At 40.6% G+C, this 16,969-nt stretch overlaps 1 protein-coding gene across 1 annotated transcript; it reads left to right on the forward strand.

The window, feature by feature from the left end:
- The first annotated feature begins 166 nt into the window (after nt 1-166).
- LOC135491751 (ubiquitin carboxyl-terminal hydrolase 15-like) lies at nt 167-15,868 on the forward strand. Its single transcript, XM_064777875.1, has 19 exons — nt 167-293; nt 1,129-1,256; nt 1,675-1,784; nt 2,283-2,427; nt 3,767-3,968; nt 4,229-4,297; nt 4,531-4,720; nt 6,165-6,338; nt 6,572-6,730; nt 6,849-7,073; nt 7,406-7,584; nt 7,738-7,950; nt 8,185-8,279; nt 8,696-8,881; nt 10,312-10,501; nt 11,079-11,228; nt 11,662-11,765; nt 11,988-12,076; nt 12,253-15,868. The coding sequence occupies exons 1-19, from the start codon at nt 205-207 to the stop codon at nt 12,415-12,417; spliced, it is 2,862 nt and encodes a 953-aa protein (XP_064633945.1). The 5' UTR covers nt 167-204; the 3' UTR covers nt 12,418-15,868.
- The last annotated feature ends 1,101 nt before the right edge of the window (nt 15,869-16,969 follow it).

The following is a 16,969-nucleotide window of genomic DNA, read 5'->3' on the forward strand; positions in this document are numbered from 1 at the left end:
AGCTAAGAAAATTACTTTACTCCTTAACCAAATCTCTTGATTCTTAACTCAAAATACATCACTTGACTAAGTTAAAGTGGTAATCAAATGGGTACATTTTTCTAGAAAGCTCTTTTTGTAAAATTCGTCTGCAAACTTTTGGCCAATCAGAAGCAGCCTTACGTCGGCGTTCGAAAACCTTCCGCAATCGGCCTGTCAGTCATCATGGCGGAAGGTGGTCCTCCTGACTACGAATCGCAAAAAACTCAAATATCTGAGCTATTAAAGACTCCTTTGAAGAAAGGAGATGTTTGGTAAGTTCATGAAGTATCAAGGAAAACCAATGATATATATTTCTATCGTTTGATCCTTTTCATTTCCCTCTCTGAGGGTATTTATGGAGGCCTTTTTCCGACTCCTTTATTTTTCCAGAAAAATCATGAAAATGAATGGATGGATGAACCGGCTGGCTGGGAAGTCCAATAACCTCACGATCTAGACCAATGATCTGGTCTCGTATGAATCTGTTCCTTGACCGGAATGGCAGATGAAGTCGGTGAAGGAGCTCATGATAATAATAGTGTTATTTTGTTCCAGCAGATTTCCATCGCCAAACAAGTCATCAAGGCTGTCGCATTCAATCCTGCGATTCCTGATCCTCTTGGCTTGGCCTAGGGCCATCATTGTCTCGTTTTTTGCCACTGTCTTCTCATAATTATTATAAAAGCGTTACTTAGCTGGCCATAATATCCTGATACTACAAGCAGTCATATGACGAGGACCTGCATACATAACTGGCCTTTTCAGTTTCACTTTCAGTTCTTGAGTTCACCAATAAGTGGTTTGCGAAGATACTTGCAAACCCCTTTTCACAGTGATCTGGAGTTAACCTTGACACAAAGGTCATTTTTGAATAAAATTATTATCAAAATCATTCAAAATATCATGAACATCAGAAGACATGGACAAACTACGACGTACGCGTACTGTAATTTGGTTTAATAATTTTGTCTATATTCATATAGTTACTTTTTATGTCATTGTAAACTTACGTTGCCTGTGAAAAGGGAATAACCAGCCATCTACCAGTCCATCATGTCACAGTTTCAAGATTATTACATACATAATGCTCATTATATTTTCATACAGGTACTTGATAGACACAAAATGGTTTAAGCAGTGGAAGAAGTTTGTGGGCTTTGACAGTTGGGACACAAGGGCAGTTGGTGAAGACAATGCCTTCCCTGGTCCAATAGATAATGCCCCATTATTCAAAGGTAAGTCAGTGCTCTTGCCAGGAATTAGAAGGCCAGGGTTATATTCTCCTCTTGAGGAAAACGGGGAGTGAGAGGGCGCAGTTTTGGCCAAAAAAGGGTTGAAAGTTGCGTGATGCAATTTAGCAACTTTATGATAACTATTTTTATCTAAAGTAAAAATGCCAGTAAAAACGATTTCTGGGAGAAGTTGAAAATCATGCAGAAAGCTATAGTTCATGTGTAATTGTAATGGCAAGGCAGTCCTTTGCTAAGTTTTAGTCTTTCTGATTGATGCAGTTTGCGGTTGCCAGCTTTATAACTTGGCTGCAATTGGTGTCCGATTCTAAATGTGCCAGATAAAAAGGTGTGATGCAGTTTTCATCCACTGAAAGTCAGAAATCGAGTAGATTGAATAAAGTATGTTTTGTTTCTCTCTTAGATGGCACAAAAGAACTAAAGGAGCATCTCATTGATGAGTTGGACTACATGCTGGTACCCAGCGAGGCATGGGACAAGTTGCTCGCCTGGTATGGCACAGTAGACGATCAGGTAAAGACTTCAGAGAAATTTGCATGAGGAAAACTGTGCACATTGGAACCTCCCTTTACAGACCCTTCTCTACAAAAGGCACCCTCTCAATTTGGGACTGTGCATTTGGACCCAAAGTGGTCATTTCTGTCCAATTCGGCCTGTGTAATCGGGCACCACTCAATTAAGGACAGAATTTGTTAGTCCCAAGGGTGTCCTTAAGAGAGAGGTTCTACTGTACCTATTTTAACATATTATTTAAAGATGACATGAAACCTAAAAGATCAAAGCAAATTTGGATTGGATTGAGGTTGTTTTACTTCTCTTATCATCATAATCTCGATAGGTTGAGTTTTAAAAATTGAAGGTGATTGTAATGTGTATGATATGAACATTTCTTTCCCTTTGCCTTTACTAAACAAACAGCTGGCAGTGATGAATTGGATTCGATAATATGCAAACTTGCAAGCTTGAAATTCTGTTGTTAAAAATTAAATTTCTGTTCTAACTTTCTCCTAGGAGCCTATCGCGCGGACAGTGATTGAACAGGGTATGTTCGTCAAACAATGCAAGGTTGAGGTTTATCTTATGGACCTGAAACTTTGTCAGAACAAAGAGATGGACAAAGTATTGACCAAACGCTTCAGTCGGGCTGATACAATTGGTGAGTTTGTTGCTACCTGCTGGGCGACTTTTGATGTGGTCTGTAATGAAATTGTAAAAATCGTTTTCTGAAAGTAACTTTGATCTCCTTCACGAAATTGACTGTGTTGCCCTTTAATACCCCATTAATGGCTGTAGTCATTACGAAGAATCAGCTCACCTCGTTTCCTGTACTTCGCCAGGTGAACTGAAATACTTTGCTGGTTATGTGTAGGCGGTGTGTGGACACAGGCAACTATTCAGACAGGTAGCTTCTTGGCCTTCATCCATGTTCTGGGGGTCATCTCAAAAGTGTATATATTTACCAGGATGGTTACTCTAAACAATTTATTCTTCAAGGTATTTTGAGGATGGTTACTTTGAAGGTTATTGTTTTAACTCAATTTGAACAAGCGGACATTTACAGAAGATTTCATGACAGTCTTGAAACTACCGAATCGAATGTCTCCGCCTGGCCTTAGCTTGTTTTCAATAGTCTTGGATACAACACAAACAGTCTGGTCCATACACCACTTGCCTTGAAAAAATCGTTCTCATGTTTATCTATTTTCTATTGCTTGAGTTTTTCAAAATCCTGACATAAAAAATCATTGAGACGCCCCCTCATATATTGTACATAGCCAACATTAATCCAGGTAAATCACTGCACTAAGCATGGCAGCAAATATAATTATCACATAATTTGCCAAAAAATCCTGCAGTTACCATAACAAAGTGCTGTGGTAATGACATGGTGATATAAAACAATGCCCATAGAAAACGCAGTCATATAATTGCTATTTTCTGCACTGGGGCACTGTTTGGTTATTGTAACAACTGACATGTTAAAGTATATCTAGACAATGTACGCCCAAACACAAATTATCAGTCCTGACACTTTCTCAACAGCATTGTATCGAGATCAGACCTCAATGTATTGAATTCATATTCGTATTTGAAAGTGTTAGTCTGATCATGGTTTGAGTATATTTAGCCCTTGATGGAGTTTATCTCATTCTGATCGAGTCGGCTGATGTCTGGGTGCTGAGAGGGGATACTGTGAAGTCTTTACCAGGTGCTAGTACTAATAAGCCTTGGGCTCTTATCCTGTAGTTCTTCATTTCCTGCCATCAGTATCCTGTTTCAGTGGTTCCAATTTATGAGGGTACCATGGTCTGTTGGCTAAATGCTTTCTACCAGTAGGGCTGGGTACACAGTTGTCCCAAAACAACTTCCCCCAAACAATTGCCCTGGCCATGATTTCACTATTCCTGACAATAATTGTCAGAATGAAACCGTTAAAGATTGCTTTTATAGTTTAAAAATCAATCCAATGTAACTCACTAACTGATTCCTTTCAGAACAAATCGAAAAAGAAATGAAGACTCTGTTCAGCATCTCGGATGATAAGGAAGTGCGCCTGTGGAATAAATACATGTCGAATACCTATGAACATTTAAACAAGCCAGAAAATACGCTGCAGGATGCTGGGTTGTATCAGGGACAAATGATTGTAGTCGAACAACAGAACGATGACGGGACATGGCCAAGACAGACAAAGAGGTAGATATCTTGTGACTTTACCCCCGCAATAAGCATAAGGATTCAATAAATGGGCCTGTTTTGATATTGTTCTTCGAGAGATTTTAGTGTGCGACTATCCGTCCCCCAGATTATCTTCTGTCTGCCACCAGTTACAGTGATTTAGTCGATCAGCAATTTGAATATTGAGAAGTTGCTTTTAACTTGTCCCGTCCCAACTATACTGCTCTCCTTCATGTATGCAGTCTGCCTTATATCAAAAACGCTTTTGTTTTTTCCAGCTTATCTTCTTACAGTGCCTCGACGACGAGCATGGACATGAGTTCATCTTATGGCTCCTCTCCCGTCAGGTAAGGACATGGGGTTGTAAAATTCATTCTAACGCAGCGTCTGCTATCAAGCTAACTGCTCGATTCTGCTGCTCGTTCCAATCGGTTTCTTATCAAAGGTTGGGGTGCAAAGTTTTCAATTTACCACCTCCAAGAAGTCATCTGCAAAGCATTGAAGTGTTACAACTTCTGATCTGTATTAGCAAAACCTTAAAGGTCAAGTCCACTTTAATGTCTCCATCTTTTTCCCCCAGGTCTTCAAGTGGATCAACGTTCAACTCGTATTCCAACTCGAACAGCACAAGTGGAATAGGAGGTGGTTCATCGTCATCGTCCTACTATGGCAGTTCATATGACTACAACTCTGGTCGAGGCAGTGTCTCACCCGGTATATGTGGACTTAGCAATCTTGGGAATACGTGCTTCATGAACTCAGCTATACAGGTATGAATCAAGCCAGTGAGAGAATAAACACTTTTTAGCTCACCTCTTAGCAGAGGTGAGCTTATCCCATACCGTGGCGTCCGTCGTCCGTCGTCATCGTCGTCGTCGTCCGTCGTCCGTTAGCAGGGCACGTTTCGTAACTGTTGGAACTATTGAGTTGAAACTTGGGACACATGTACCCTTATGTAATGACACCTTGGAGACTAAGTTTCGGTCCGATTCGTTTCATGGTTTGGCCTCCAGGGGGCCAAACGTTAAAAGTGAAAATATGCAATATCTCCCTTAATAGTAGTCGGGAAATTTTGAAAAAAATATGGTAGGTACTTCTAGCAAAGGTGCATCATATATCCTCCGGGTTTTTGATTTGACCTCCTTTTCAAGGTCACAGAGGTCAAATGGTGTGAATTGGCCGTTAGGATGTAACAATGGCACGTTTCTAAACTGCAATGACTATTGATACCAAATTTGGTACACATTTACCCCTTAGTCAGGTGATCTCAGGGACTGAAGTTTGGTCCAATATGATTCACCACTTGACCACCAGGGGGCAAAATCCAAAAACCTTAAAAATGTGATTATTCCTTAACTTCTTGCCCGATTGCCACCAATTTGATATCATGGGTACATCTAACCACCATACAGTATATGTCACACAGGTTTTTAATTTGACCTTCTTGTCAAGGTCACAGAGGTCAAATGGCGTAAATTCGCCGTCAGGCCGTAACTATGGCACGTTTCTTAACTGCAATGACTATTGATCACAAATTAAGTACACATGTACCCCTTGGTCAGGTGATCTCAGGTACCGAAGTTTGGTGCAATCTGATTTGCCGTTTGGCCTCCAGGGAGGGGGCCAAATCCTAAATTCTTCAAAATGCCATTATTCCTAGTAATGACTTGCCCGATTGGCACCAATTTTATATCATAGGTACATCTAATTCTAACAACCATTCAATGTGTCACCCGGGTCTTCTTTGATTTGACCTCCTTTTCAAGGTCACAGAGGTCGAATGTACTGTAAATTGGCCATTTTGGGGAAATTGTAATTGCTTGGACCTACATCAAACCTAACACTACATGACACAATACCATGCTCTTTATCCATCTTTCCTCCACATGAGGTGAGCACAATGGCCCTGGCCATTTCATTATGGTTTGGACGGAGGGATCGCAAAGTCAGTGATGTTGGAGAAGTTGGACGTATTGACTCGGATCTGCTGCTAAGAATAAAGGAACTCATTTCAAACCAAGTTTTTGGGGATATGGAAAGGCCTTGTTTCCAATACTTTTTGCTGCAGACTCCTTGCTTTAGAACTACTTTTTGGGGTGTTTGCTGATATGAGAAACTTTCACCTCTTCTCTATCACACACCATTCTTCTTTAGCAATGGATTTGTTTAAAGTTTTCAAGGAACCAACGTCAAATCTAACCAATTGTGTTTCAGTGTCTGAGCAATGTTCCGCAGCTAGCCCAGTATTTCTTAGACGACAAGTGGCAGGAGGAGTTGAACTATGACAACCCGCTAGGAATGAAGGGGGAAATTGCCAAAGCTTATGCAGAACTAATCAAAAATATGTGGTCGGGAAAATACAGCTACTGTATGCCGAGGAATTTCAAGGTGAGTAGGAGTGTGAGAGCAGTCTATGATCTGAGAGCAGTTGTAAAGGATTCGAGGGGAACTTTGCGTGGAGCATCCCTTTTCCCCGCTGGTTTGAGTATTCATCAGAGAGGATGGCAGTTACTTAGGAGCCTTAGTGTTAGGAGTAAGTTCACTCAAGATGGTGTGCCTGCACCATTCTGAATGGTGTTGGTCTTTGAAACTGTGTCTGATGTTGATTATTTCATTTTCAGGTTTCTGTTGGGCGATTTGCACCGCAGTTCTCTGGTTACCAGCAGCAGGATGCTCAGGAGTTGATGGCGTTCCTACTGGACGGTTTGCACGAAGACATGAACAGAATCAAGAAAAAGCCTTATATTGAGCTGAAAGAGAATGAGGGCAGACCTGATGCGGTAAGATCGCCGCCAATTTTGAAAACTTTGCCAATGATTTGCCTGATGATTGTAGTTTTGTACTCATTCTCTGCCTGTTGTCAAAGTCACTGAAATTCAAGTATCCCTCTATTTTCAGGAAGTGGCAAGAGAAGCTTTTGAAAATTATAGGAAACGAAACGATTCTGTGATAGTGGACACGTTTCATGGTTTACTCAAGTCGACCCTCGTGTGTCCGCAGTGCTCAAAAATATCCGTGACATTTGACCCGTTCTGTTATCTCTCATTACCTCTGCCAATCAAAAAGGAGCGACAGATCGAGGTGTTCTTCGTTCCGTTGGATCCGATGAAAAAGCTGACTCAGGTGAGTCTTGTGTGTTTTGGATTCTGGGTTGGCTGAATCTTGCGTGGTGCCACATACACATGAACTATTTTTGTGTGCACAGGACATCCGTGTGGTCAAATACATCCGGTGCAAATGACGTAAAGCATGATATTGCCTCTCATAAGTGCACTCCCACAAAGCCTAGATTATAGTTACTTAGTTTCAAGTAGATAAAGGAAGTACACAAAAGACGAGTACATTTGTATAACGATTGCTGAGACCACCTAATTTACATTCGTAGTGGTTGTGAGTCAAGCTTTCTTCTCTTATTTAAGTGGCACATTAAAATATCATTGTTCCTTTCCTTCCAGTATAAACTAACCGTGCCAAAGATGGGTATCGTGCTCGATGTATGCAGAGAACTGTCCAAATTCACTAGTGTACCCGCCGAAAAAATGGTCGTCACTGATGTATATAACCACCGATTTCATAAATTATTCTCATCCAACCAAGGACTTTCCCAAATCATGGACCGGGATGATATCTTCGTGTAAGTACATGAGAAAAACCCTCTTGACACTTGTGTAAGAACTTGTGATATACCCTCTTGTCACTTGGTGTAAGTACATGTAAAATACTACCAGCCTGACAGGTTGCCGTTGCTCTCGACCATGTAACTTGATGCTTATTCCTCGCAATTCAGATATGAGATCCCAACGCCTGCAAACGAAGACGACCAGGATAAGGAACAGTCGTTGATACTAGTCTACATGAGGGAGAAAAGGGTCAGGCAGAGCGTCTACTACTCTCACAGCCACACATCAGCGCAGCTCTTTGGTACACCCCTCCTCGTATCGCTGCCCAAGAAGTCGTGTACTTACGAACAATTGTACAACATACTACTGCATAGAATGTCGTAAGTACTACCTGTCTGTTCACTGCTCTTGGCTTACTCTCACATTATGGGAGATCGGGCCTGCCTTTACTAGATGCAAAGTTCAGCTTGCTGGGAGTGTGGTAAAATCAATCTAGCCATCCGATTTATCACTTGATATTTGTCTTTGTGTCCTTCCAAATCTGATTAGTTTTCATAAGCTAGTCCTGAACATTTCTTTGGAAGTTACAGATCGTGATCTGTTTGTGATTTCAGGCGGTACGTGAGGCCTCCAGATGACAACAACTGGTGGAAAGACGGCAAGGAAGATGCTTCTTCAGAAGAGGGAGATGACAAACAGATAAATGGAGGTAATTATGTTCTCTGAATTCCATCTTACATAGTCAAGAGTAAATTCCAAGGCAAAGACCTTCCTGTATATGATGTTTGGGGGGGGGGGGGTCACTACTATATTTTAAGTTTGATACATCAGATGTCAATGAAATTGGCACAGTAGGTATATATGGAAGCAGTGCAGTGATGATTAATGAGTTATCTGTTGAGTGGCCTTATAAAATGAGTGTCCATGTCTTTTCAACACTTACAGTAACTAGTTTGGTTGCCATGCTGATCAAGGGATATGCCATGCTGTTACATGGCATTGTATTGACCTTCAGTGGTGACCTTTTCTGTTATGCCAAATTCAGAAGTTTGAAAAATCCTGAAGTGTTGGAAGTGTAAGGTTTTCATTCAAGTGTTTGGTGAAAGTTCACGTTGTCTATTTCAGAAGTTGAAATGAACAACGGCGAAGACAATGACGAGAACATGGAGAAGAAATCGGATGAAGATGAGGAAGACAAGGAGGATGCTGATGAGGACGACCATCGTCTGTTCACGCTAAGCATCATCAACTCGTACGGCAGCTCAGAGGTCAACAAGATCAAGGACGATGGAAAACCCATTAGGTTCATCAGTAAGTACAGCTGAACCTCTCTATGAGGGACACCCTTCGACTGACAGATGCCGTCCTTGATAAAGAGGTATCCTTACTTTATGGGACCAAATGCGATGTCCTCATTAGAGAGGGTCGTTAATAGAGAGATATGCACTAAGGGAGGATCCACTGTACTGAGGAGCTTTTGCAGTGCAATGGTCAATGTCAATTCTTACCTAATTTTACATGTCCTGGGTTTTTATTTAGGCCAGGGTATTTTTCAAGGAGGAAAATTGTCAACACTAGTGCTTGTTGGTAAATGGTCCTGAGTTTTAAGTAGGATGCCTGTGTGTTCTTTAAGGTATGCAATTCTAGCTTTTGACTACAGTGGAACCCCGGTAACACGACCACCCAAGGGACTAAGCCGAAGTGGTCGTGTTACCGGGGTGGTCGCGTTAGTGAATTTAAGAATCATAAGTAGGTTTTCCCGCCAAAACATCGTCCTAGCAGATATGCTGTGTGTACATTGACATGCATTAATGACTACGCCACCGGGTGATTCGATAATTTTGTGTGTATATTACGAATAAAAAATCATTTTCTTGAGTGTTTTGCGTTTAATTTACAACTTATGTAAATGAGTAAATAAACTGACGAGAGCTAATTAGACCAAACATTACATTAAAACTTGAGCATGCTAATTAGAGCAAGCATGTTATTCACACCATCGGCAGCTGCCCTTCTTGATGTCAAGCTAATATTCCCGCTAACATTGAGAGAGGTGATGTGAGAAGATGTTGAGAATTCTTCCTGATGTCTTCCTGCTTTAACTTCAGCCAATTTGAACTGGTACTGATTAAATCATCTTTTTAAAAACGTATTTTATCCATTTTACGACGTAGTAAGCATTCTTTACTTTGAGTATTGGTACTCTTACTAATCAACATAATTTATTTGTCCTAAAAACTACGTGTGCATGCCTCTTGACATTATTTAATACTAAATGATGAAAAACAAACCGTGAGTCGAAAAGAAAGTTTATTCTTCATTTTATTTGCGCTTACATTTGATCAAACTCACTTACACATCATTTATTTTCATATGGATTCCCATGGTCATTGTGTTCGAGGTGCTAACTATCAACACGGATTTGCGAGAAGGTGCCAATTGATACGATGCGGTCATGGTTGATTACGGCAATTAGGCCTCATGGTCGCGTTAGCGGGGTTAATTTGCAGTTTGGGACCGACCAAGCTGGTGGTCGCGGTTTGGGTACCGGGGTGGTCGTGTTAGCGAGGGCCAGTTAATGGGAATTAGAGAGAAAACCATTCGGGACCGGAGAATTTTGGTCGTGTTCGCGGGGTGGTCGCGTTACTGAGGTGGTCGCCGACCGGGGTTCCACTGTACCTGTTGCCTGTATTTGTCAAACGAGGCATACATCAAATTAAGTTCTACATTTTGTTTTGCAGATCGTACCTACCTGGCAATGGACTGGAACCACAAGGCCAAGGAGCGCTTCTTCGACGACAAAGTGGCTGAGGAATTCGAAGTTCACGAAACCGTCAACACAGAGCCCATTCAGAAGAAGCAGACCATCCAGCTGAATTCATGTCTGGAGTTGTTCACGACGAAGGAAAAGCTTGGTACCGATGATCTGTGGTAAGTTGGTCGAATCTTTCGCTGGTAGTGTGTATCGTTGGAAGACAAAGGATTGAAATTAACCAGGGAGATTTTGCCTTGTCAATGAAATAGTTTTATTTTCAAAAACCTTGTTGGTACCATCCAGTGGCTCGTGCCTCAGTGGTTTCTGGTGGAGGTGTGCAATTGACTTCAATTGCCACATACTTCTAATTTTCAAGCCAAGTTACCTTGGGTTTGTTGTCAGTGGGAAGCAGAACACCTCGAACAATTGAGAAACTTGAGTAGCTTCCTGGCCAAAGAGCCAATCCAGAGGCAATTTTGTTTCAACTCCTACCGTTCGTGATGCAGATTGAAAGTCCTCAAAGCAGTGTACAACAGCCGCACACAAATGCATGGGAGGAACAAGAAGAAGACTTGACCACCCGATCCCCTCTCTAGCTGACAAAGTCATTCCTTTCAGTTCTTTTTGCCCCTAAATTTCACCAACCACAAAGGATTCCAGCAAGTTTATTGTGGCCGGTAACCAGTATATTAGTAATTTGAATCCCCCAAGCGCTCTTGCAGCGTGCTAAACTTAGATCACTCATATTTTCAGGTATTGCCCAGCGTGTAAAAAGCATCAGCAGGCAACGAAAAAATTTGACATTTGGCAACTTCCCAATGTTCTTGTGATCCATCTGAAGCGCTTCTCATACAATAGATATCTCAGGGACAAGCTGGACGCTTTTGTGGAATTCCCAACAAAGTAAGTGATTGTCAAAGGTTGAAGTAACTTTTTCGCTTTTTCGAGAGGAATTCCAGTCAAAGGACACTGCCTCTGGGCCTCTGTGGCTCAACACTGGAAGAGAGCCGACTTCGTTACTGAAAAGGGACCGACTGTCTGGCACACATCTCAAAAATCCTGAAGAAGAAGAAAGTAACTTTTGCTGTGATGAAAATCACCTTGTTGGAACAATAACAGCTGCCATTTCAACAAGAATATTGCCAAAAACTGGCTTACCGTTGGGCAACCCAGTAAGTGAAAACAAAAGTCTTTCACAAAATGACCTCGATGTTGCTTGCCAGTTTCTGGTATGCATCGTTCAATTGATTCAGTGCTGCAGGCTATTTGCAAGAACGCTTCCAATTCTGTGCTATTTTTGTTGTCACACAACTCACTGATTGTCTTGATCTTGCAGAGGTTTGAACCTGAGGAAACTTGTGATCAACCCAGACCACAGCCCGGCGATGTACGACTTGGTGGCTGTCACAAACCACTATGGCGGTCTGGGCGGCGGGCATTGTAAGTATGTTCTGACTGGTCTGACACCCCTCCTTCAGTGAATGCTCCTTGCTTAGTTCTGGGATGGTGCCATATAGGCCTAGTGACTCAGACTTTCGCTGATTTTATGTCGTACAATGTTTATAAATCAATCGACTGTTAAGTTTATTTATCAGATACGCTTGATAAAGAGATTCTGATTCTTGTACTTTTCAAATAATTCGAAACTTTTTTCATTTGCAGACACTGCGTATGCTAAGAACCGTAATGATAATGAGTGGTACCATTTCGATGACTCAACGACTTCACAATGCAGTGAAGATTCAGTTGTGGTAAGTCTTGCATCTTCGAGTAGAATAAAATGTGGCACATCATCACATCAAAATGGGCGTTAAGTTGCATTTGTTGCATATGAAGTCATCCACATATTCATATAGATGAGGGTGTTGGTGTTGTTTTGATGCCACTCGATCCTAAATTGAAAAATCTTTCTTGTCTTCATCTTCAGACGAAAGCTGCGTACGTGCTTGTCTATCAGAAACGTGAGCCAGTGGACCCAATGGGAAACAACGAAAACCCTCGGCTGATCTCGGCTGCTGCAGGAGCGCCCTCTAAAGAGGATGGATTCAGTAACGGCAACTGCATGAGCGACGATGATATGGAAATCAATTGAAAGCACCATAGCTTAGACATGTGACATGATCGAAGGTGCTGCGTATCTGAGTTGCACCAAAGTGTGTGCAGTGATCTCCGAATAATCGTGAACCCAATCCCCACACAGCTCTGTTTGCGGGATACTCGAGCATTGACTGAACAAAGGCCATTCGGTGCGTTGATTGCACACCCAATTATGTCTATGATGATCCGTCACTGAAAACTTTCAAAGCTATAAAAAGCAAAAAACTAATCTGATATGATCAAGTGTCACACAACCAGATTTGTGATATGGAGAATGGTTGTTTCAGCGGCACACACCAAACACTGGATATTTTTCCGCTCTCCTAGATGATGTGATTTCCACATTTTACATCTTATTGTGCGTTTGCACTGACTGTCTGTTTTTCTGGTCCACCGTAATCTGACAGAATGAATTTTTCAGTATGATTGCACAGAACAGCTGTTTTTGGCTGCTAAGTGGCTGAAATTACACATTTTGTGCATTTGTATACATCCATTTTTAAACATTTTTTAGCCCTTTCTGTTTCAGATTCATTGTTACAAAATTTAGAGTCTTGGCTGACGACAGGTCGTTCCTAATTTGCCTAGCCAATCATATTTCCGAATTTATTTGGGCATTCGAAAGAAATATAAAGCCATAGAATCAAACAATGTCAGAACGGTAGGGGATGCTTTAAATGTATTCAAAAAGGTGATTCTTGCTTGGATGCTTGGGTATAAAAATTTCCAAGGTCTTTTTGTGCTGTGTCAGCATATTTTATCGCATAATGGGTGTTTCACACTAATTTTTTGGTTGTTGAAAGTTTAAAAGTAAAGAAGTAATAATTATTATACGAGTGCAAGCTTGGTCTCCTTTTGCATTGACAACTTGTGTGTTTTCCCCGAAACGTCTAATCACTTTTGCCTGATATGCCAGAGGGCTAGTAAAGCAAGAAGTACTGTATATCTTTGAATCTTGTTCCATTTTCAGATGGGATTTATGAGAAAAAATTTTCCAACTGGCCTGTTAATGGTATGGAAAGACTTGCACTCATTGCTAATTTGAAACACTATGAGTCTCATTATCTCTTTAAAGTAGTGCTGCCTTACATCTCGAGGTGTTAAGAATAATGTAAATAATGTAAAGATGTTGACAAATTTACTGTAAATTATTTCTGTTCAAATTCGAAAGAAGGGCGTTCACTTTAGCTGTGCTGTTAGCGAGTCGTCCAATTTTCGACGCAGTAGTCTTCAGGCTTCGTTAGTGCTCACTTTGGTAATTAGTATAAAAGGTGACTATAATCTTTGAGTATGAACAATGCATGATTCATTTATAATCGTGATTTGGATTTTACTATTAATAAGTGATATGTATAAAAATGTGGAAAAAAAGATGTTTGTACAATTATGCTTATCATGTTACGGTCGGTTAAAAAGCAAGGGTTAGATTTAGGACCATCTTAAAATATACGGATGCCAATTTTTACAAAATTTCCTCAGTTTTGAAGAGCAAGCCTGGCAAAAAACTGAAAAAGACACTATTGTTTGAATTTGGCCGGGTTATTTACTTCTTTGTTGATTGCATTGAAATAAAACAGAAATTGGGATCCAATATTGTCAACTCCCAACTTGTGCAATCGGATCTAATCATTATTATCGGTCTCCTAACCCTATTGAAATTTTTTGCAAGAGGTATGGAGCCAACTTTTGGCGACGGTCCACCTGGGTTTGATCATTTGTTTGCCATGGCATAGACACTCAGTACAAGAGACCACGGCTTTTACTCTCGTCTGAGAGGCTCTCGAATAGTACGTTGTGTCGTGAAGAGCCAGAAGTAAGGTTCTTGGTTTCTCCAGAAATTCTGAGTCGAACCTAGAATTGAACACGGGAGGGGGGAGGGCACTCCTACTCGCTAATTTATTGTGAGGGGGGGGGGGGGGCATCAGTATATTTCGAGGTGGTCCCTTACTGGTTTGTTTCCATTTCAATCCCACTTAAAAACTATACATATATTAATACATATACTTTTCTTACTCGACCTTATGACAAGTCATGGAAAGTTGTACGCAAGACTAAAAGTCTTTGGTGTGATAGGGTTGGTTAACCCTAAGATACTGGGGCTATTTTCCACTTCTGAAGTGTCTTAACTTCAGTTTCAGATTGAGTTCAAATTCGTCTAAGTAATTTTGGATGATGCTCAAAAGGGCTTGATATGGTGACTTTAAAGTTGGGAAATTTCCATTTTATGATTTTAACCATTCTGAAATTCTGAAATCTCTTCATTTAACTTAACAATGAGGCATCCAAAGGTAGCATCAAATCTGTACAAAACTGTTGTATGCTCTTGATGGTTGCAAAAATATAACACTGCACCAGTAAGAATCTGCAGTTTGGCAGAAGTGCTATCTTCAATTTGAGTGTATGGAATGGGAAAGGTTGAAATTGTGTTTTATCAACAACAAGCCTAAAATACTATTTTAGCAACGCTTGCAGTTATTGTAGATAATTCTGGTTTAAAGGCCTACGCCGTTAGTTGAATATTTGAAATTCGTAATTGAATTTGAAAATTTTAAATTGTCTAAATACGTACTGGATAAAAATGTTGACAATGTAATTGTGTAGACATATGTACAATGCTCGAATTACCGAGTTTAAGCAAATTCGTATGCATGATAACTGCACTATGGCATTGTGTAAAACTGCATTTCTATTTTCCTGGACCACCAGTAATTACAAACGGTGTACGCCTTTAATTTTATTTTCTGGAAAACTTTGGTTAAAATCATGACGTCGCAAGATTTCAAATTGTGTCGGAGAAGACAATCAATCTTGAAGAGTTGTCAAAAACTGTGTGTCCTCGTCGACCTTGAATCAAGATACTATCGATATCAAAAACATATATTACTTCAAAGTGATGTGTTTTGTCGATATGTATTTGAGCACGTGACTAATGTTAGGAGCTGCTGACGGACTGTTGTATGGTTTAGGCTTCGGATTTGGGTCGTTTTGACTTGCAGCCCTTCAGAGGTTACATAAATATCAATACATAAATATCAAATAGTTTTCAAGAAAATGTGTTTTGTACCAACATTAAAATTTTTTTGTGTGAAAGAAATATTAGATCGGTGTGGGATGCGGCGCAATTGTGGAGTTTTTCACATTTTACAAATTTATATTAAGTGGCCAATTGAAATTGAATTGAAAGTAGTTATCAAAGAATTTGTTGTGACCCTCATCTTTCGTACATTTGCCTACCTAGAGGTATCTTTCAAAATTCTATGAAAAGCCATGAGAAAGTACTCTTTTTTACTTGTTGTCTAAAACTCCTTGATACAGTTAAAAAACCCAACCAATAGCAAGTTCTTTTCCATTGTTTTTGCCTTCTCTGTGCTCCATTTCTCAATGATTGACCCTTGTTTTATGCCATCTCTATATATTGCCAACATAGCTGAATAAAGCGTTGTATTTTAGGCAAGGAAATCTTCTGTTTATTTGTCTACCGTATTTTGAGCACATAGATTCTAGTTTGAATACATGTAATGGCATATTTGGGGGGGGGGCATAGTATGGAAGAGTGCACAAAGGAGGGCCATGTTAAGCCATCATTACTTTGGGTTGCTGTTTGTGTGGGAAGATGGCCTGTGGCTGTGCTGAACCTGTTTTGACAACTAAAGCAATTCGTTTTATCTATCAAATTCCCTTAGTTTGATACTAATAACCTTCCAAAGGCATGAAAACCAATCCATTACAGGACCCTCAGTATGAAATTGGCTTAGGCGACAGTGGCGTTATCTTGCGGCAGAAAATAGAACTTCATCCAAAACTCTCAGATTCACTTTCTACCGCTAGGTAGCACCACTGTCGCCTAAGTCACTAGTTTTTTTAGGCCTTTTGCATGAATAGATTTTTTGGTATTGCTAATGACATAAGACACTGGGTGGGGCCCTTTAACTAAAGCAAGACGTTATATCTATCAAATTCCCTTGGTTTGATACTGATTACCTTCCAAAGGCATGAGAGAAAAAATCAATTACGGGACCCACAGTATGAAATTGGCTTAGGCGACAGTGGCGCTATTTACGGCAGAAAATAGAACTGAAATCGTCCAAACCTCTCAGTTCCACTTTCTACCGCTAGATAGCACCGCTGTCGCCTAAGTCACTAGTTTTTTTGGCCTTTTGCATGAATATTTTTTGGTATTGCTAATGACATAAGACACAGGATTGGGCCCTTTAGCTGTACATGCATGTACTGGTCTTGCAAATAACCTCGACAGATCTACCATTTTTATTCATTTTCTTCATGTGTTGGACAAAGATTTTAAAATTTTAGGACGATGTCACAACCTACTCAACACCAGCTTATGCATGGGCTAACCACAGGTTGTGGCATTGTCAGTATCAACCAGTTTGCAGCATGGTGAACAGAGAGGGCTACTTATTTAGTGTGTGCATTCTGGGGGGGGGTCAAGATTAAATTTCACCTTGGACATTGTCAGACAACTAGGCCATAGTCACCGGTTGTGACATTGTTGCCGTGGCATATACTCTATGCAAATCTTCATGCTC

This window comes from Lineus longissimus, chromosome 7 (assembly GCF_910592395.1).
Source record: "Lineus longissimus chromosome 7, tnLinLong1.2, whole genome shotgun sequence".
Taxonomy (NCBI): Eukaryota; Metazoa; Nemertea; class Pilidiophora; order Heteronemertea; family Lineidae; genus Lineus; species Lineus longissimus.

Bases quoted from the DNA above. Each gene is read 5' to 3' on its own strand.
- LOC135491751 (XM_064777875.1), top strand. From the start codon at position 205: ATGGCGGAAGGTGGTCCTCCTGACTACGAATCGCAAAAAACTCAAATA. The intron at 2,428-3,766 runs GTGAGTTTGTTG...GATTCCTTTCAG, and splicing joins CAGTCGGGCTGATACAATTG to AACAAATCGAAAAAGAAATG. The intron at 7,951-8,184 runs GTAAGTACTACC...TTGTGATTTCAG, and splicing joins ATACTACTGCATAGAATGTC to GCGGTACGTGAGGCCTCCAG.